This window comes from Erpetoichthys calabaricus, chromosome 3 (genome assembly GCF_900747795.2).
Source record: "Erpetoichthys calabaricus chromosome 3, fErpCal1.3, whole genome shotgun sequence".
Lineage (NCBI taxonomy): Eukaryota > Metazoa > Chordata > Cladistia > Polypteriformes > Polypteridae > Erpetoichthys > Erpetoichthys calabaricus.
Window position 1 is genome coordinate 202,372,688 of NC_041396.2, and position 21,657 is coordinate 202,394,344.

At 38.2% G+C, this 21,657-nt stretch overlaps 1 protein-coding gene and 1 non-coding gene across 2 annotated transcripts; one reads left to right on the forward strand and one right to left on the reverse strand.

Annotated features, from left to right (window-relative positions):
• Positions 1-1,677: 1,677 nt before the first annotated feature.
• On the reverse strand, positions 1,678-18,510 carry rnf146 (ring finger protein 146). Its single transcript, XM_028797676.1, has 2 exons — positions 18,396-18,510; positions 1,678-3,488 (listed from the first exon to the last, which is right to left on the reverse strand). The coding sequence occupies exon 2, from the start codon at positions 3,485-3,487 to the stop codon at positions 2,408-2,410; it is 1,080 nt and encodes a 359-aa protein (XP_028653509.1). The 5' UTR covers position 3,488; positions 18,396-18,510; the 3' UTR covers positions 1,678-2,407.
• Positions 18,511-19,068: 558 nt separating this feature from the next.
• On the forward strand, positions 19,069-19,140 carry trnae-cuc (transfer RNA glutamic acid (anticodon CUC)). Its single transcript has one exon. It is a non-coding gene; the product is annotated as a tRNA-Glu (tRNA).
• The last annotated feature ends 2,517 nt before the right edge of the window (positions 19,141-21,657 follow it).

Here is a 21,657-nt window from a genome sequence, read left to right on the forward strand (position 1 = left end):
GACAAGGGCCCATTCCAATGTGGCTAAGAAATGCCAATGCTCCGCCCTGCATTAATCAGAGGGGAGTGAGGTATGCAAATTGGTCAGGTGTAATCAATCAATAGCAGATGCTGTGAATAACCATTCTTTTTGCTGCAGCACAAATTGTCAGAATGTCTTCAGTAGAGAAGTTGTTTAGACTCAAGATCATCTCAAGAAGATAACTTGTGCTTTAAGAGATATATGCCTGAGACAGCAATACAGGATCACCCAAATCTTCATTTAAGGTCAGGTCAGCACATCTGCAGAAATTGCTGTGTGAGACTACCAAAACTTACACCTGAGAACAAACATCTGTCAGTCTGACTTCCAATAGTGACTTAGCAGACCCTCCTGATCCTGAACCTAATTAATGCTGGTTCCTCAACATCTGGAGATGAAGGTGCACGGCTAGGATGTGTTGAAGAAACTATGCCCAGCACTGGAGGGTGGAGACTGAATTTTTTACATCCTTGTGGACCATCTCCATCCTACTCATTCCCATACCATCCTGATAAGACCTGTCATTGGATCATCAGGACGTGTTTTTAGTAGTTGAACCTGTGACAACAACAGGATAGACATACGCAATTTCAAGCAAAGACACAATTGCAGCATCAAAGGCTCTGATGGAGCATAAACTGAGTGTAGCCATTGTTTATGTCCTTACATTCCCACCGTACCATTCAGACAGTGCAGCTTGTATGTAAACTTATTCATGATTCCACCAAAATTGAATTTCTTTCCTCAATCTAGTGGTCTAAAAGCATATCTAGTTTCAGTTTAGGTTTTTGTGTGAGTTTTTCAGGTTTATGAAGAAAGTCTTGATCTATATTTCCTGAAAACATTGAAAGAGTGCATGATCTCAAATACTCAAATATGATTTACTTAATTCAAGGACCTTTTAGTAGGGCAGTGCCTCTCAATAAGCCAAAAATGTGAACTGAAGAGAAAAACTAAAATGATTCTTTTTATCATCAATTCTCTTTTGTTGTAGTTACTTTCATTGTTGTCATTTTTATTCAATTTTAGCTGTAAATTATTTTTATAATGAAAATTATATTTTCACTGCCATTTCTGGTGTTAGTCTTAGTTTTCATGAATCCTAATAACCCTGTACTGTTCACTGATCACTAAACTGCTATTCAACAGCACTGTAAGGAATTGTGGTTTTGATGCACACTTCAGATAAAGTAATATCTCAACAACGACTCCACATTTTCTGGAGATGTTCATGACATTATAAGCTGGCTTTAGTAAAAACTGACAAATTTTTAAAATAAGTTTTTATCACTATTCAATTTTTAACATTATAAATCACTCATAACATGGTAATTCTTCATTTTGGGGATAGCACAGTATTTACGCAAAATATAATAAAAAAGCTTTAAACCAATATGGGGACCATTTCTGTCAGCTTACAGTATATTTAGGGAGATATAGCAAGTCAAAGTCATAACCTCTACCCACCCCAAATCATTTCAAACTTTGTTATTTTAAATCTCCCTCAATAATCCAAGACACATGCAATTTTAGTTTCATGGGTTACCTATATGACCAAATCAACATGCCAAGTTTTATCAAAATTTGTGATGAAGAGGTCTAAAGGTGTGATGATTGGACATGAAATTACCCATCAAAAGAAGCTAGAAAGCAAAGTTTTGGGTTGGTAAACTGACAAATACTTTATTTATAACTTACAAATTCTGTAACAAAATATAATAAAGCAAAAAAAAATACAGCAAAATAAGTCAATTTTAAAACTAAGACGACTAGGCTGGAAGGGGATGTGTAGTTATGGATTCTGGTACAAAATTTAAAAATTACAATGAATGACTTCAAAACAAAAACAAGAAAGAGAGACAACATTTTAGGCATGTAGGCTAATCAGACATCCACCAGAGCCAATCACAAAACCTACATCCATTTTTTATTACATACAAATTGATCACAGACTGCCTTTAATGAACACTATCTTTTTGCCATTAGTGTTTAATATTACAACAACACATGCACAAGTAATGATACAGACAAGCATATTACAATAAAGTGATTTTAACATCCAAAGACCATGCTTTGTTTATGGAACGCACTAATTAGACTTCAGATTTATCTGGGCCGTGGTAGCATAAAAAAAATATTTTTGCTGACAATACAGTTTCAAATAGCTGAAAAAAAATCAGCCATAATTATCTCATTTGCATGTGGCTACATCCTAGAGGCCTCCTTGAAACTTGATTCTGTAGTTAAATTTAAATGAAGGGAGTGCTGTTAAAACTTTAAAAATAAGAAGAAAAAAAAATGTTAATCTTGCTTGTTACCAAGTGCAACTCAAGCCGATAACCTCAGCTACCATTCCAGTACAAGGTTGCAGCAGACTGTTTACTGCTTAGACCTCCGTTACAGTGCACTGTCCATCCGGTCTTCTGGATTGAACGCCTCTGCTGTTTACACTCTCTCCACCTGGAGCGGGCCTGTCAACCTGGTACTCCTGAGTTCGAGTAGGATGATTAAGTCTCTGCCTCCTGCTTGGGATGTGTTGAACTTGGCTGTCTATCAGTTCCTCCTCTCCATCATTCGCACTGTCTTCGGAACTTATTTCTGCTTCTGATTCATCCACAGAAGTATTTGGGGCTGATGAGCCATGAGACAAAGCCACGTCTTCTTCTACCTCTTCTCCCTCACCATTGTGCCCACGCTCAATTGTGTTTTGATCAGTAATCTGTAACTGGGAAAAGGAGGCTTCTAAAGAACTACTGGCATCAGAAGACGGGGTCGAAGGACTTGTTGGCTGACCACCTAATGAAGTAGGTGGTCGTGCAGAAGAGGCACCCTGAGGTACCACTACTGATGTTACCGATGTGATATCTGCTCCATCAGCTGAATTCTCCCGAGCAGCTTGTAAAGCACTGGAGTCACTGTCTAATCGGAGTCCTGCTACACCTTTTTTGGGAATATCTACAATGTCCCGTTTAATTTTTCTACGACGACCATGCTCGTTTCGTCTGTATTGAACCATGTTCTCCAAGTCCGCTACATATAAAAATCCTGCAATAAGCATTTCAGTGGTCTTTTTACCTTTCCCATAAGCATCCTCCAGTTCTCTGCTAGTACGCTCATCATACTGCCACCAGCCATTTCTGCCTTCATAGTACCATGCATATTCCCCATTCCCTCTTCCAGCTGCCTTGAGTTCTTCAGGAGAGAGTAAAGTAGGCTTGTCAAGAAAGTCTTCTGGAATTTCTTGCCGACACAAAGCACATCTCTTGCTTTGCCATGATGCTCCTTTCACACAAAGGTAGCAAAAAATATGTCTACATGGTAGTCTAACAGGGTGAACACATGTTTGCAAGCATATTGCACATTCAGGAACTGTTAAAGCAGGTGCTGCACTCGAACAAGGCTCATTCACCTTTCTGTTACTGGAAAGCATGTTCACTGTATGGTCAACTTCACCACAACTAGCCATCCTGTAGAACAAGAAAGAAAGAAAAAAAAAAAAGACAGTTTTAGGGGTTTGGAAGATTCACTCCCTTGTTCCATCTAGAATGAAATGAAATCTAACCCTTGGTCCAAACCCACCGCTAACACAGGTTAAAAGCAGCTAAAAAAAAAGGTCAACTATGCATACATGGCCAGCTGAACGATATAACCAGATAGAGTGTCATGATTCTTCTAAGTGGAAGCATTAAAATATGCTAACTATGCTGGTGTCCTTTCCACCATAGAACCAAACGTGCAAGGCCTATAGACACTGTAAATGTTTAATTTTCTGTTGATTTTGGGCTGCTAACTGTGATATGAAAGGAGTGATTAATGGGGAAAGGTAATTTTATTAAACAGTATACAAGTCATCACAGGGTTAGTCTAAACTTAAAGATCACTGCAGTCTGTGACGATGCGGGTTCGACTCCATGTTCCCATCTGCTGTTAGGGAGCCCTTGAACCCCCCCCCCCCCCCCCGCTATACCACACAGTCCTCTTAAAAATACTTCAAACAAGTTTTGTGAAAGAGTCCCTTCAGGTTTCTCCCATCTCAGTTGTCAACTGCCTTAGTTTCAGGAACTAGACTGGTTCCTTTAAGTCTGTATTTGGGGATGAGAAACATCATTTTGTGATCGGATTTTGAGAGAATGGGGCAGGCATATGCCAGATAACCCTACCAGACAATGCTGTAAAATGATCAAGTGTTTTACTATCTCTTGTCACAATTCCAATCTAATTTTTGTGCCTAAGAGAAACACTTTGTAGATTAGCATGGTCTGTCTTCTAAAAAAGAAAGGCGGGGCGATGTCCATGTATACAAAAAATAGATATACCTCTTTTACATATTTACACATCTATATATTTACACATCTATATATATATATATATATATATTACAACAGCTACAAATTTTAATTGTACATCTGGGATAGTCAAGGCCAGACTGACATGTGGTAGAATGTAAACAGCCACTGGAACAAGGCAAGGGAATATTCTTGTCACATAATTTTATATAAGTTAGATATTTTAAAAATGTATTAGCATTTGAACACCACTGTTGATTAACATAAAAGTGGCTATCTTTTTCTCTGACTTCAAGTATAGTATCGGCGGACCAATCTATACAATGAAGTGAGAAAACAGGAACTCCCAGTACTGCCCAATCACACAGTATTTCAGTAAAAAAGAACAACCTGACATAGTCCATTAATAACTATATGAATAGTAAAACCCCTGCCAAAAATTATGGAATCCCTACTCAGCTGTTTTACTTTGTTGCAGAACAAAAAAAAAAAAACAACAACACAGATGAGACACACAACTTTTATTTAACAGCTGGACATTCTGGCATGTCTCAAAAAATTAAATTATTTTAATTAATGACATTTTTTTTGTTCAGACCAAGTAGATGAAAAAAACATGGAATTACTCAGTGATGAGGAAAAAGTTATGGAATCATTAACTGAAAAAAATTACAATCACCACTTTATTGACCATCTTCTGGCTTTTATGACAGTCTATCAGATTCCAACTTTCTTGCATAGCAGTTGACAGATCAGCTTTGCAGGATGGAGCCTTGTCATGGACCATTTTTTTCAATTTCCACCATAAATTTTCAATCGGATTGAAATCCAACTGTTTGCTGGCCGTGACAGTGAGCTGATATGTTTAAACACTCTTTGTTCTGTGGAAAGATGTATCATCATGAAAAATTATTTTAATTTGCTAATTTATTTTCCATGTTGATTGAAGGAAGGCAATATACACATCATTTAACCACAGAACTACTGGCTAAGAAGCTGACTCTCTACGATTTTGGCCAGTTTAAACAAAAGACAAGAACCCCTGAACACACATAAGGCCACAGCACACACCTACACCATTACACATGTTTACACTCAAATGAACTTGTTAAACACATTATATCTATCTATTATAAAAAGAAATTCTGTCCTGAAAAGCAAAAAGCAAGTCTACGATACATGAATATGTTATCTTTCAATCTATGACTTTTTGTTAATCTAACTGATGTTCTTCTAACTTTGCACAGTTTTTGGTAAGCGGATCAGGATGCATTTCACTGTGTGTTGTCCTGTATAACTATGCATGTGAAAAATAAAGAATCTTGACAATTTCAAAAACGGAGTTTACCACACATGCACTTATTGGTTACTTTGTTAATGTATATATATTTATCTGTCTGCTTATTTAAAAACCTAAATTTATCCCAAAAGTCAAAAACGTTCTGTCTAGCCATTGTACAAAACCTAGACAAAAGCTGGGGTATCACCTTGGTAACCCCATGTACTTTTGGAACTGTGAGAGGAAAATAGCACGACTTTACAGACAGGAGTCCAATGCAGAACTCTAACTTAATAATTTTTTTTTTTTACAAAGTAAAAAGTATTATTAACTGCTGATGATGTAGATCGTTTTGTCTGTACTGAAATTCCAAACAGAGAAACCTATCCTGACCTCATTAAAAAGATTCAGCATATTGGGACTCGCAAGATTACAAATATTGTTTTTACATAAGTTCTGAAATAAAAGTGAAACTAATGAAATAGCAACAATTCAAAGAAAAAAAATCTTAAAAAAGTGTGTATCCGGAAAACCAAATACGGGGATTGGCGAGCGAAGCGAGCAGGGTGCGAAGCCCCCTAGTCTGAAATAAAATGAAAACACTTTTTGTAATGTACCATATTCCAGATTACAATTACAATATGTGAATGTCAGGTTGTATAATAACTCAGCTGAACTTCACACTAGTAGTAACACAACTATGTACTGGGCTTTATTCTTACATCAGAGAAGTACTTAATTATGACTATTGTTTGTGAAATGGGTCTTTTGAACTTGATGTATTTTTATTAGGAGTCGGTACCCAAAATTGTCTCCAACTCCTCGACCCCGACTCCACAGCCCTGGAGAAAAGTGTCCAAAATTTCAAGGTACATCTGCGCATTTACTGTAGAAGTAAGGACTGCCATCTCCCCTGATTCTTTACCAGACATGCAAACCCAAAATAGCAATGAGTGTGGAAACTTACTTGTTTTCTTCAGTCAGTCGTCTTTATATGTTTCATTGGAGCAACACAAAAAACATTTCAGCATCATCTCCTTGGCCAATGCGAATTTGTGGTTCATCTCTGAATACTACTTTCATCCAATCATCCACGGTCCATGACTGCTCTCTTTAGTCCACTGTAACCTTGTTTTCTTTTGTTTATGTGTTAATCGATATTACTAACCGAGAATAAACCGGATATGGACGCAGGTACACGGCAATGGGACCATGAGACATATTGCGCAGGCGCCTACAGTGCGCGTCTCATAAACCGCAAACGAGGTCTGATCCACCGCGAATGAAGGAGTCACGGCCCAAAAACGAAAGAGCTCAACTAACGTAAATAGCTAACAACTAACGACACAGCCACACAAAAAAGAGGATTCTGCGCTGCACCCCAGAGTCAAACGGAGGAGGCTACGGAGGCCCCACAGGTCCACAAAGATAGTACGGAAGGCGCAGGAAAGTACGAAAGGCGCAGGCGCCTACGACGCGCTTCTGAACTAAACGTCCACAATACACAGCATGGTCCGGGTAATGAGAATAAACGAACTCTCCATGCCCATGGATGCAGGAAACATAGTGCGCAGGCGCCGACAGCTCAACTAACGGAAATACGAAATAAAGCAACGAGCACAGACAATACGGAACCCTAACCATCCACACTACACAGCATAGTCAAACCCGACATAGTACGGAAGGTGCGCGCGCCTAACACGCCGCAGGCAGACCCCCGAGATGGTACAGAAGCCCCAGAGATACAGACTCCATAGCATATGTGAATCACATTACAGTAATACAATAATATGAGTACTCACAAACAAAACAAACACAACAGGCTTCGGCGTCCCGCCCCACAATCAAACCGGAGAGAGTACGGCGTCCCCAAACGTCCACAAAACACAGCATAGTCAAACCCGAGAGTACGGAGGGCGCATGCGCCTACAACGACTACCACATGAAACACACACACGGCACCGCAGGTATAATATTAGCTCGACTAACGTAAATAAGCGCCTACAACGTGTCACGGCTCAAAAACAAAGGAGCTCAACTAACGTAAATAAGAAATGAGGCAACGCGCCCATAGGTAACGACACAGCCACACAAAAAAGAGGATTCAGCCCTCCGCCCCAGAGTGAAACGGGAAAAAGTACGGAGTCCACAAAGGTCCACCATACACAGCGTAATAGTACGGAAGGCGCAAGTTAGTACGAAAGCCGAAGGCGCCTACAACACGTAATAAGAATAAACGAACGCTCCGTTTTAAACATACGTCACCCACACACGTCCAAACTGTAATAAGAATAAACGAACGCTCCGTATTGAACGTGCGTCATCCTCACACGTCCAAACTATACAGCATAAGTGAATCACATTACAGTGATGCATTATTAACAGTACAACCACAGAAACCGCTCCATATTAACAGTAAGTGCAATTATTCATATTACTAAGAGTGAACAACGGAGAACTAATGGAGTCACGATCACGGCTCCAAAACTATACAGCTCCACTAACGGAGGTACAAACATGAGCCCGCATGGACAAAACCAATAGACGTCAGTGCCTACAACGCGCATCTGAAACCACGGAAGCAAAACTGTCTCGGCTCCAAAACCAAACAGCTCGACTAATGGAGCTACAAACATATCTCATACATTCATCAATGTATTTCGGGTTACCCAACACCGGGGGTAGGCGAGCGAAGCGAGCAGGGGCGGAGCCCCCTTGTTATGGTTTATATTTGGCTTTTTTGTATGTAAATCCCATTTCCATCAGCAGATTTCTTATAGTTTGCTCACAAGCATTGACTCCTGCTTCTGCCCATTTATTTTTTCATTTCTTTTCTTGTGCATTATCTATGTTCCACACATATTGCTTTGCATTTTCTGTCCTGATGCATTGGCATCTTCCTTAGTCTACCTGTATGTTTCCCTTTTCCAACTTTCCCATTTTGTTTGTTCTTGCTCCAAATTTTAGACACAGCTGACTGGGAACAACCAACATCTTTTACCACATGAACATGCTTACAAGCATACTGCACATTCAGGAACTGTTAAAACAGGTGCTGAATTACCTTCTTGAAGGAGTTTTATAATCCTTTCCATTGTTTCAACTGACAGCTCTCTTGTTGGAGCCATGTTTGCTGTCAATTAGCCAGGTGCAACAGCTCGTTCAGGTCTGCAAGCACTTGCTTTGAACTGCAGACTAATTGGTTTATTTAGACTTGTGCAGGTATTTGTTTTAGAAATTAAAATAACAAGGTGATTCCATAATTTTTCCTCGCTGTTGAGCGATTCCATAATTTAAAAAAATTATTTTTTAAATATTGTGCCATTAATTACAATTTTATTTAATTTTTGATGACTGTTTTACAATGCCAGAATGATCAAATGTTAAATAAACGTTCTGTGTCATATCTGTGATTTTTTTTTTTTTTTTTTATTTGCAACAAAGCAAAACAGCTGAATAAACATCCTCCAAGAGTAATGATTCCATAATTTTGCCAGGGGTTATACCCATTTGCCCATCTTACTTGGTAACGAACATACATGATAGGAGGCAGCTTGGTAGTTATAAGAGAAAATGCCTAGTGTCATGTTAACACATTAGCTCGTTTCCATCTTCAGGGAAGAGGGCAGCTGTGCAATTCATGTAAATCTCACAGTAGAACATCATGATTTGACAGCCAGCTTTAATTTCATTTTAAAAGCTGACATATTCTCATTTAGATATTGATACTGCAGATCCCGCCTGTCAAACCTGAGAACAAGCAGCAAACATAATTAGCAGCTAACAGTTTCCAATCTTTTCGTTTTCACTACTGCATATTCTTCATAGTAAGGCATTAGATCTTCAAACAAAACCAAATATAGATAAAAAACACCTGATTACCATATTTTCCTGAGCATAACCTGCACATTTCATCTTTTTCAGAAAAAGAAAAACACTGTACAACCCACATTTGGAAGAATATAAATAACCTACGATAGTCTGCATGTGCAAATTATTACACCTTTTTTAACTGTTGGGTTGCCCACCATAAAAGTTCATTACTGAACGACAGCATTGCCTCATACAAACATTTAACCTAATATGTACTTTTTATGTGTATATTAAGTACTTTGTAAAAGTAGTAATTTGAATTTTGCCTGTAAACATGTTGCAGAGCTCTAAGCATATACTCAGTGAAGAGTGCTATACAAAATAAAATGAATTAAAGATACTGAGTTCATTCAAGGAATAACTTGGGGTGACCACCTTCACAAGCTTAACTGACATTCCTGTTGCACAGGAATTGTAAGATCTGAGTGAACTCTCACACTCCTAAACAGAACAATAATGTATACCCAAAAATTACTATGGCTTCACATTTTTAGCTATTTAATATTAGAACATAGGTGATACAAATAATGAATGGTTTAAAATTACTAAAGAAATCAATCTTTTAAAAGTACAGTTACCACCTAACTGCTCTAAATGGCTAGAAGATCCACACCATTGCTTTTGCAAGCAGATATTAATGAAAAAGGTCAGAATTGATAATACAGCAGGAAAGTCTGGCTACATATTGCCAAGCAGAGACTTTTTCAATAGTTACAAAATTCAGTTAAATAGCTCTCTAGTGATCATCATTAGTGATTAATCATCAATAAAATGAACATTTGTTACAAAATTGTATTATTTACCTTATTGTTATATTTAGCCACAACTACCTACTTAAAGACTGATTTTACAAGAGATCATTTTAGGAGACTATTCCAGGTTACTAATTTGATGATCTGTTCTCTTACTATAACAAAAGAGGGATAGCATCATTATCTAACCAGTATGGAAAAATCATTACTTAACCTCATTTTCTATTCATTCTACTAAGAAAGTATTGTGCTGTGCAAGAGACTCAAGGAACCCCAATAATAATTTTAAAGCTACTAATTTCCGGCAGTGTTTTTTGCTTATGAAACACTGACATAAATCTACAAGAAAAAAAAAATACTGTTGGCAAACTTCTCCTCAGGCCACTCCAGCTATTTTGTTTTTTATTAAATTTCTCAGCTTCAATTTACTGTGATTAGCAAAACTAGATGTGCTAGTGATAAAGTTTAACAAATAAATTGGTGTACTGAGATAACCAGAAATACCAGGGAGCCTCCAGGTTAGGTTTGTAGATAGCTCAGCTAAACTAACTGTGATACCCTGGGTGACTGTAGCAGAACAAAAAGGCAAAGTGTTCAAAGAGTGCAGTGCAGATCAAAGTTCTCAATAAATAATCATCCATAAAATGAATAGTGCTGTGGGGATAAAACTGATAAATAAGTTAAAACCAAAAATGAGATCAAAGAATCAACTCCCTTTACCACGTTCCCAATGCGCTAATCTAATCTCTTTCACTCATCTTCCCCTCTCACCCTTTGGTATACTCCACAGGGCTTAGATGCTGGGGAACACCATCCAAAATTCAACACCTATCCCAGCCATTTCTGTCATTAACCATTGGGACAGTCCAAGCCCAGCTACCTATTCCTGCCACTTACTGATATTCCAAGCAGGCACCTGAAGCATCTGTTTCACAACTTGAGCAATGGCAGATCTGTCCGCTGGAACACCTCTGACTACGCTCGTTCATGGGGTGTCCCAACAGCTTTGCCTACCCCTCTCTATCACTGGCTTGCATGCCAAATTGTCTCTTTTCCTTGTGCAGTTTCCTCATTCTTGGTTTTCCTTTCCCTCCCTAATCTTTTCTACTTAGAGCTTTTATATGCCCACTGAGTGTAGGTATACTAAACAATCATCAGTGAACTACTGAGGGATGGTGGAGCAGATTGTTCTTATGCATGTGAATGCTTAATCTGCACATTCCCCTATTAAAAACTCCAAGCAGTTTGTCGCTCTTAAACACATGCAGACTCACAATGTTTTGAGCTTCACTACTAAAAACAAAAATGGTACCTTCTCGATCTACTTCATCAGCTTTGAATTAACACTAGAATCCATGAAGCCAACAAAAAAAACCTCACAATCCCGACCCACCTTAAATCCCTTTGCAACTCTCCATCAGCATCTTTTGTTTTTTTAAATGTGTCGATCAGCACAACCAGCCTCCTGTCCCATTCCCTGCCTTGATGGAGCTCATGGGCAAAAAGTTCTCCCAGCTCAAGCCAAGGCTCCTTATCCGTGTGCAAGGTTCCTGGAGTCGTATAGGGTAAATAATACAGTATATTGTTATTTGCGGAGCGCTCAGTCTTGAACCCGGGACCTTTGGGTTATAAGGCAGTGGTTCTTACCTCTGCACCATTCAAGTACATGTTTAAACTTCCAGTCAATTGACATTTGAGCTTGGGTTTTTAACTCATTGACAACAACATGTAAATCAAATGCTGTTTTTTCCTTTGGTTATATTCTTGAATAAAAGTGCACGTGTTTAATTGATATTTGGACTAATGTCATCACACAATACACTTCATGTCATTATTAGTATAATATGGAAAAAATTTCTGCTTTAGGTATGTGTTCAGCATTTCTTGCCTCACATTTATTTCCTTTCATCCTACACTTGCCCAGATCTTTGTAGACACGGAACACACAGAAAATGTATTCCAAATAATGATAAAACTGTATTATTTACCCTATACAACTCCAGGAACTTCACATGCAGATACGGCGCCTTGGCTTGAGCTGGGAGAACTTTTTGCCCGGCGGGGGATAGGACAGCAGGCTGCTTGTACTAATCAACATATTTACAAAACAAAAGACACTGATGGAGAGGTGGGAAGGGATTTAAGGTGGGCCAGTTTTACGGGTTTTTTCGTAGCCTTCAGGGATTCTAGTGTTAATAAGCCCATAGCCAGGGAGGATGCATATAGGGCAGGGGTGGGCAAAGTCCGTCCTGAAGGGCTGCAGTGGGTACAGGTTTTTGTTCCAACCCAGTTGCTTAATTAGAAAACAATCCTTGCCAATAATTTAATTGTATGGCTTGTTAGTGCTTTAAATCTGCCATGTCAGGTCATTCTCATATCCTAGATTTTTTTTCTTTTCTAAGGATATCACTTAAATGGTTTGAAGTCTAAAACAAATGACTAATTCTCAGTCCTTCGCTTTTTTCTTTTCACTTTCCTACCAAGTATTTAATAAAACCAAATAGTGCATGATAAATACACTCAGGTGTAAATGGAAACAAACTAAACGGAGAAATGCTGGTTTCTTTTGTTATTTGTATCTTATTGCTAATAAGGAGCAATTAAAAACCAAAATACAGCTGTTTAAGACTAAAATAAGCAATAAGGATTCAAAATCTTAGCAACTGAGACAATTAAAACGAAGCAGAAGTGTTACTTGAGCAATAAGTGCTTCTTATTAAGCAATTGGGTTGGAATAAAAACCTGCAGCCTTCCAGGAATGACTTTGCCCACCCCTGATATAGGGTGTTCAAGGTATCATAAAGAAATGTGAAAAAAATGCATAAGCTGATGAAACAAAACAGAACAAATCACCCAAAAAAACTCCCTACATCCGGTATTTCAGGTTAACTTCTTAAATGACGCAAAGAAATGCAATAAAATGCTGGTTTAGCATCTGATACCAAAGAACACACTTCAACCATGTAAATAAGTCTTAAAAGATATGGTCCTGCAGCTAAGAAACCACTATCATGGTACCTGAGAAACTGCAGTACTCAAAAGATCATAAAATATTGAGCCACAACTAATAGCAGAAATTCTTACGGTGTAAAATTTGTGGTTTGAGAAAAAGTTTGCTGATACCTTTCTGCAGCCTTCTAAGAAATATTGCAGCATGGGGGTACATTTCAACCTAAATTGTAGATAATCTAGTCAAAATAAACATAGTAATAGCTGTTGAGAATTAAAACTTTGACTCATTCTGTACCTGCAGGAAAATGACTTATTGGTAAAAATCTTTCAGTACAAGAACAAAGCCAAACAAACAGAAAACACAACTAAGACCTAATTTCTGCAGAAGGAATGCTAACATTAATACAGACAATGAAACGGGAAATTAAGAAAATGGCAGGAAAGGAAAAAAATTCTGATCTAATATTTTTTTCTCAATGTTATTCTAGCAAAGAACTGAGATTGACACTTGCCTTGAAATGTCACCTGTGTTTCATAATGTATGCATATTAAATATATTTGTGTGACTAGATGAACAATGTTGAAAAAATAATGGTGTAGGTTTTAATTGGGCTGGGTGATAAAATGATAAAGAAAATTATTGCAAAAATAAGTTTTCCTCTATAAAAATATCGGACATGATTGATAACATCAACAGGACTCATTCTGTCCATGTTTTGGCAGACAAACCAAAAAGCCAATGATTATGAGAACAGTACCACGGTGAACCAATCATGTGCCTGAAATAGAGTTACAGCCTTGTCAGGTTAGGCTGATGCACACAGCACTGGGAGGACAAGCAGCAGCTGTCAGCAGTACACGCGCAGCCGCACACACGAGTACATCAGGAGTGAGAATGAGATAAAAGAGAAAATGGCTACAGAAAATGTTAATGAAAACTCAAAAAAAAAAAAAAAAAAAAATCAACATGACCGAAGAAGACACCTCAACAGACACAGCCCAAGACTCAAAAGACGAGGACATTGCTGAAAAGAAGGGTCTGAGGAATTCAGTAGTGTGAAGACATTTTGGCTATTTAAAGTCCAACAAGAAGCAGAGTAGAGTGCACTGCAAATTGTGTTGAAAGCATATTCCCACAAAGAAAGGCAATACCACTAATCTTTTGTACCATCTGAATCAGTGCCATTCTTTACAGCACACATAATTCAAGACTTTACAGTCCCAGACCCAAGCAAGTGCTGGTGGTCACCAAAAAACAACCAGTGTGTGACACATGCGCAACAACAGACCATAATGTCCACTTTCTTCGGTGCCATACCTTACAACAAAACAAAAATGAAAAGACACAGTGATATCACAAATGCAACAGCCCACTTTATTGCAAAAGACATGATGCCAATAAGCATTGTCAAAAATGTTGGATTTACGCGGCTGATTAAAGTAACTGAGTCCCATTACCAACTTCCTAGCCATAAACATTTCACTCAGATGGCATTTCCCCAGCTATACATGGAGTGTAGAGAGTCAGTTGAAAAGGAGCTGCAAAGTGTGTCATACTTTGCTACCACATCGGATTTATGGTCAAGTCACACATCTGAACCATATACACTAAACACTGCATTGATCAAGATTGGAATTTGAAAAGAAAGTATCTTCCAACTGCCTACTTTCCTGAAGTCAACGCATGTGAAGTCATTGCTTTAGCACTAACAGAAGCACTTGTATTCTGGGGACTGAATGAAGACAAACAAGTCTGCATCAGAATAGATGTTGGGCTGAATACAACAAAGTCCACATCACTAAGCAACTGGATACAGTTGCACTGCTTTGGACATCTTCTTCACTCAACTATCAGTAAAGTTGGTGAGCACAATTATACGCAAATATTTTATTTTTGCCTTCAAGCATAAGCTGACAACAATTGAGTAAATACATCAATTTTGTTTATGTTTTCCTTCGTTCACATTTAAAAGCTGCTTGAATCTGTACCAAGGATATATACAGTGTAGGGTTGTTTCCCAACCATTTAAAACCGCTTAAATCGATACAGAAGAAAGGATACAGTTAAGAGGTAGTTTTTTTTTTTTTTTTTTAACTTAATTTTGTATTAATACCAACTTTATTTATTTGGAATTGGCCAAAGAATTTAGTTGTGCATTTTGTTTGTGTTGTCCTTTAACAACTGAAGCTTTTGATTATTCAGAATTATATACCATTTATGAATTAATAAAATATACAGTAGTTATATCTATTTAAATACAATTGTATAATGTTCAACAATACATTTGTCCTGTTCAACTTGTGACAGAAAATAAATAATATTTAAACCAAAATTAACCTTATGATATCCTCACATCTCATTTAGGAGTAAAAAGGAACCTTTAAGCTTGACAGAAACAGTGATTTGATTTATAGAGTGATATGAAAAAAAATTATTGTAGTAAGATTTTTTTTTTTTCTGTATTGTGCAGCCCTAGGTTTTAAGAAGCTTAACGCTACAATAACACTCAAGGCCGGAAGGAAATCTGCATCCCAACAGACAAACACTTTGACAATTTACATGACTGGTCAGTACATGCTTTGGGAAAAGGCTTTTTCCTATTCTTTTAATAGTTTAAACAAAATAATAATAAACAAATATACATACACAAAATGGGAAAGAGGGTGAAATACAAAAGGTTGTAGAACTGGTGAATAGCCGAGCCTTTAGTAGTATTTTGACCCAAAATCAGCCATAAAGCATCAGTTGAGCTCTCTGGATAAACTGAAGTCTCCCATTACAAGTGGTAGTCTGAAATTGATGTCTCCTATTATGAGTGGTAGTCATAATTTACCACTGCTGCCTCATACATATGCAATCACAATACTGCAGACCTTCATTGGCTGGTAGTGCAGCCATACGATGAACTCAGTAGTGCCAGGTAGAAGTTTTCATCTCTAAATCAGAGGCACACAAAGAACTTTTATTTGGTGGCCTAAGGAAGAGTGTCAGCAACAAATGCAAATATGTTGAATGCCAACATATTACTGCTGCTGTAAATGCCCAGCACTCCACCCACACCATGCCAGAAATAACACAAAAAAGATCTGATCTCTGGCGACGAAGCAGATCACTACTCACAAGCAGAGTGTGTGTGTAATGGGAGGAGGAAAAAAAACATCTATGGTCTTAGATTTCGATCTGCGAATGGCATCTGTAATTGGAAATGTCTTTTTTTGCAGCATTATGTCAGAGCAGTCCTGACGACTGTCAGTCTTATCTTGGCATCAGAGATGACTAACATGTTAATAGAATGCAACTGCTTACAGTTAACAAAACCAACTCCGTTCTCGCCCTTACTGCATTATGAGTGAATTGAAGTGCTCTGATTACACCAGGAAAACAGACACTGGTGCAAATTGCCTTTATATGTTGGTAACAACATGTTATATGTATATGCACCACACCATATGAAAACTGGATGTAGCACTTCATTGGTCAGTTGAAAGCTTCCAGCACAGCGGACATGGCTAAGTGAAGCTTGGCTGAGATATTCCTAAGCAGGCAGCCAATTCCCTGAAAAGTGACAACAGGTAGTCTAAACTGAAAAAAAAAAAAAAAAAATAAAAAAAATGTTCTTCAGTGTAAATATACAGCATTGGCTCTCTTAAAAGGGAACTAAAATACAGTCTGCATCATACTCATCACATTTGAGCTTTAATATGTTTGTCACACACATTATAACAACTGCTTGGTTATCTCTGAATTTATAACCCTTAAAAGTGTACTCTGCAACTGAAGGATAGAACAAAAATACTGCACAGCTAGATGTTAAGATGTGCTTGAAACTGTTCTCCTGTGTGGTGCCTATCACGCAAGTTGTTGACTCTCAGAAATTCATCTACTGATTCTGCTGTGGCTTTGGGTCTGCCAGACATGTTCCTCTCAGAGTTTCCAAGTTCTCTATGATGGCACAGGAAACTATACTCCCTGACCCCTTTGCTTATCTTTGCAATTTCTAAACAGAATACCTGCATTTTTAACGAATACAATTGTATCATCTGTTGTCCCTTGTTAATTGCCTTTTTCCTACCATTATGACAGCAATATATGATGCAATATTGTTCACAAATTACACAGGATGTACAAATACAGTTTGTTCCAACACCGCTTTTATAAAGTAGGTTTGTAAGTAAGTAATAAGCAAAAGTTGGGACACCCGCAGGAACTGTTAAGGCTAAACTTCCATTGCTGCTGAAAAGCTGTAAGTTGTTAACTCATTACTTATTCCCTGGAATGGGCCTTTTTGTGCAAGTCTGAAAATGACATATTTTTCAAATTTTGGTAGCTTTTTTAAATCTTTGCCACTTTATAATACGGCCTTGAACAGTTTAAATTTTAATTAAAACCGGAAACGGGGTACCTAGAATTTCTGACCAGTATAAATCCTTAAACGTGAATCTTTTCACATCAATAGCTCACGATTGCCTTACTCTGACATAGCTGCTGCACAATTCCAAGTTCACTGGATTTCTTCATATTTTGCAGCCATTGTTAACGGGTTTTATAATGAATGTCCAGTTTTGTGCTAAAGACGCATTTCGTCACTTAATATTTAGTCAATAAGGTAATAATTTGTACACACAACCGACACATTCGAATCTGTTCCCTCACATTTATAGCAGTAATGAATGAAGTCTAAAACTGGTTCAAATTACGAAGCTACTGGTGTATTCAGTCTGTAACAAATTCTGACAATACAGCGAAATTATTTTCAATATATTACCAAATTCGCTGTAACAGGTAGGTCTCTATTTCTCGGTAACGAGAAAGGCCTTGCGTGGTACCCGTTCAGCTTTCACTACAGATGCCAGTCATTACAATAGTAGGCCACTGCGTGGCTGCAGAAGTATGCAGTGAGGGAGTGGAAGAACAGATTGTAATATGGTCTGCTATCATCACATCACAATACACTATCGATGTCCGTCAATGCCACCCACTGGGAAATGTATTCCCGACCTTTTAAACAACAGCGAAAATATCCCGCTACCTTCCGCCACGACGTCTCCGCTCCTTTGCCACTGCCTGCTTAAAGCGTTCGAAGAAACAACAAAACCCCACGACCCTCCTCCGACTATTAACAACCTTTACGAAACACGGCAGCTTGATTTTTGTCACCTTTTTTCTCGCACACGTTTTCGCAGATTTTTCTGCGAAAATTCAGACTATGAAGGAAGCATAAAATCACTTACCAGACCCCTGCCTGTGCTTCTTAACAAAACAAACGACGACTGCAACTCGACGCACTGCTCCGAATGTTGCGCGGTGACGTCTCGAGCTAGGCGTAACGTGTCGACGCTTACGTTATGGTGGCGAGAAGTAGGCGCAACGTTCAGTGAAGACAGATAGTAGTTTGACAGTTACTATTGCGTGCGTAGGCACTGTGTATCGTAGTATTATCTCAGATATTGAACTCTTTTTTTTGTCAAGAAAGGAAACGAGCAGAAAAGGATGCCGAAATTGCATAGCTCTAAAAGATAAATCGACATACAATTAAGTCTCCCCTCATCTTATCAGATGAACCAACTGTCTTTGCTTCTATGGTACTCCGTGCGTACATCCATACATTTTCCTAACCCACTTATCAAGAGCAGCGTCGCAAGGAAGCTTGTGCCAATACTACGAATCGTCGGACGTAAGCCAGGAACAAATCCTGGAGAGGGTGTCGACGCCGACACAGCCTATCATACAGTCCTATTAAATGTGCAGAAAGAGACCCACTCATGATTATCGGGAGATAGTGTAGCTGCCTGTTGAATCTGATAATGGTAATCGCACTAGGGCTTGACTTAAATAAATATATAAACAATTATAAATTAATTTAATATTTTTCAAAAGGTTCGTTTATCGGTCTCATTTCCAAGTTCCCTGGTGGTCTAGTGGTTAGGATTCGGCGCTCTCACCGCCGCGGCCCGGGTTCGATTCCCGGTCAGGGAAAGAGCATTTTTTTTTTTTTTGCCTTCGGTGATTGTGATGTACGTTCTGTTTTCTTTTATGCAGTCAACTGCTCATACCATAATTTAAGGCAAAAATCTTCTCGATGTAGGAACTTATTGCTTTACTCGTTTTCATTTTTTATAAAATATTTCAAGATTTTTTGAACATTTATTATCAAGCTGCAAAAATTAATACGGTGTCAGTTTAAAAAATTGGAAAAGAACAAGCACCCTTCACGCTTGTCTCTGTCAACAAAGAGCATTGTTGCATTTCTTGGACACAATCCTCACTTAACAATAATATGCTGTCCACGTTTCCAAGGTGAAATTTATTATGTCTTATTTCACTTCCGCTCAACAAGTCATTTTTTAGAAGGGTCTGACGTAGTTCACTCACTCTTAAAGAGTGTAACAGAGCGACACCTAGAGGGCAATCTGTCCTTGATCGAAACATCTGTCAAAAGATGTTAATTCGTTCCCTGAAACTGCCCCTTAGTAAAATGGTATTTTGATTTTTAACCGCTTACACTTTTTCGCACCCTTATTTTCAATCAGACTATTTTTTGCTGCTGAATTATAACACCTGTGCTGGGGAAGTTGGATCATCTTATGTAATGGCACACAGGACACTGGGTTTTAACATCACCTCAGAAGTAGACAGATCTGACTTACCTTCAGTTGTAAAGACTTAAACACAAGACCTACGGTCTGTGGCATACTACAATGATCCAGGCTGTTATTAGCATTGAGCACAAGCCGTTCTTAGATGTAATGTCTGGCAACTGATATTGCAACATCAAAGCGTGGCTCACTGGGTTTGGCATTTAGCCTCAGATATGTGTCTTAAATAGCTAACATCATCATGATCCAGCAATTCCAGTGCTACTCCTGACTGTCTGCCTTCCACCCTGTTTCCTTTACTGGAGCTTATGGTTGCCATCTAATGGCACACTTCTCACTACATGTGCAAGTGCCATGCCAGTCTCTGATACCACTTTCCTTAGCTTAATAGGACTTGGGACGTCAGTTATATGCCACCGACCTGCTGTCATCATGGCCCCTGATAAATCACACTGTGTTTGGGGTGAATATTTCTCTTTACAGTCTGTGTGCTCCTTTTTCCTATGGCACCTGAACCTTTTGTGTTTAGTGATCTCTTCGATCTCTGGCAGACCTTTTCCTGGTGGGCAACTGGTCACATTATAACACAAGAAGAGCAGAACATGCACGTGGGTTGATTGGATTCATAACCAGTGACCTATAACAACCATTTTTGCCTCTATTGTCTGTATTTCATTTCATAAACAGTTTTGAGGTGGGCAGCTTGAAATCTAAAGGCTGACTTTCCTGCGCTCTGACTTGTTATTCTTATCCAAATATTAACCTTGGGCAGAAGACAATATGCTAATTTTAAAATGTCGGCACACACACTATATAAAGGTATAAAAGTCTCGCACTAATATCCTCAGGGTATTCTTATTTTCTCTAACAGTTCAGAAGATATGCCTTTAAACAGAGTGGAGATAGTATACTCAGTTTAAGTTTAACCTGCTGGGTTAGGTTTTGTCTCACCTTTAACTTGATAAAGGAAAAAACAGGTTAAGTACAAAACAGACTGCTGAATTAATAATGTACTTCCTTGCATTATAATATAATGTGACAGAGCTGATGCTTTAGTGTGCAATTTTAAATTCCTAACACTTAGGTGTTTATAAATCATTATGCAATAATTAGGGACTTAAGAAAGGAGGCTGAGATATCACCGGTATCTTGCAGTCATTATTGCTTAGGAATACTCTGCCCAAAAATGATAATTTTTTTTGTGTTACTCCATGTTGTTTGTAGTGATGGCTGGCAAAAAAAAAAAACAAATTCCATGTTTTCATGGAAACTGGAAATCACAAAATGTATGATTCAGTGGGATTCAATGGAGGTCTAGCTTGAAAAACTGTAAACAGTATTAAAAATCCTTTGATAAAATTTGCCACAAAACCTATTTGTCGGTTGTATGGAAAGACCTTCCCAAACACATGTAATTTTTCTAAATTGCTTTTGTGTGTGACTGAGTAACATGTTCAAATGTGAATAACTCATCATTGGGAAGAAATACCTGAACTTTTGATTAGAGGGAGAAAGAGGTCAACCAAGGGCTACCAGATGTGGCTCCTCCTGGTCACTAAAGGGCACGCAGACCTAAGTGGGTATAAAGAGACATTATTATCATGCATAAGAGGACAGTGAAATTCCCACTTACAATTAATTGCTAGTCAACAAGCAACATTGTCATTATCCAACGCCATGAGTAGTTGTAGAACCAGATTACCTTGAAACTCCTGTCCTCATTTCCTGTAAAAACTCAGAACAAGTTTCTTATAACCAAGCAGCATAACATAAAGACACAATTTAATGTATTTGACTCACTACAATATCAAAAATAGGGCTGTGCTTAACTTTTAAGTAAATGAGCAGATGGGAAGTTGCCCTGGATGATTGGTCCTTTTATGACAACAGAAGATTG

Coding starts and splice junctions, on each gene's coding strand:
- rnf146 (XM_028797676.1), bottom strand. CDS start 3,487: ATGGCTAGTTGTGGTGAAGTTGACCATACAGTGAACATGCTTTCCAGT.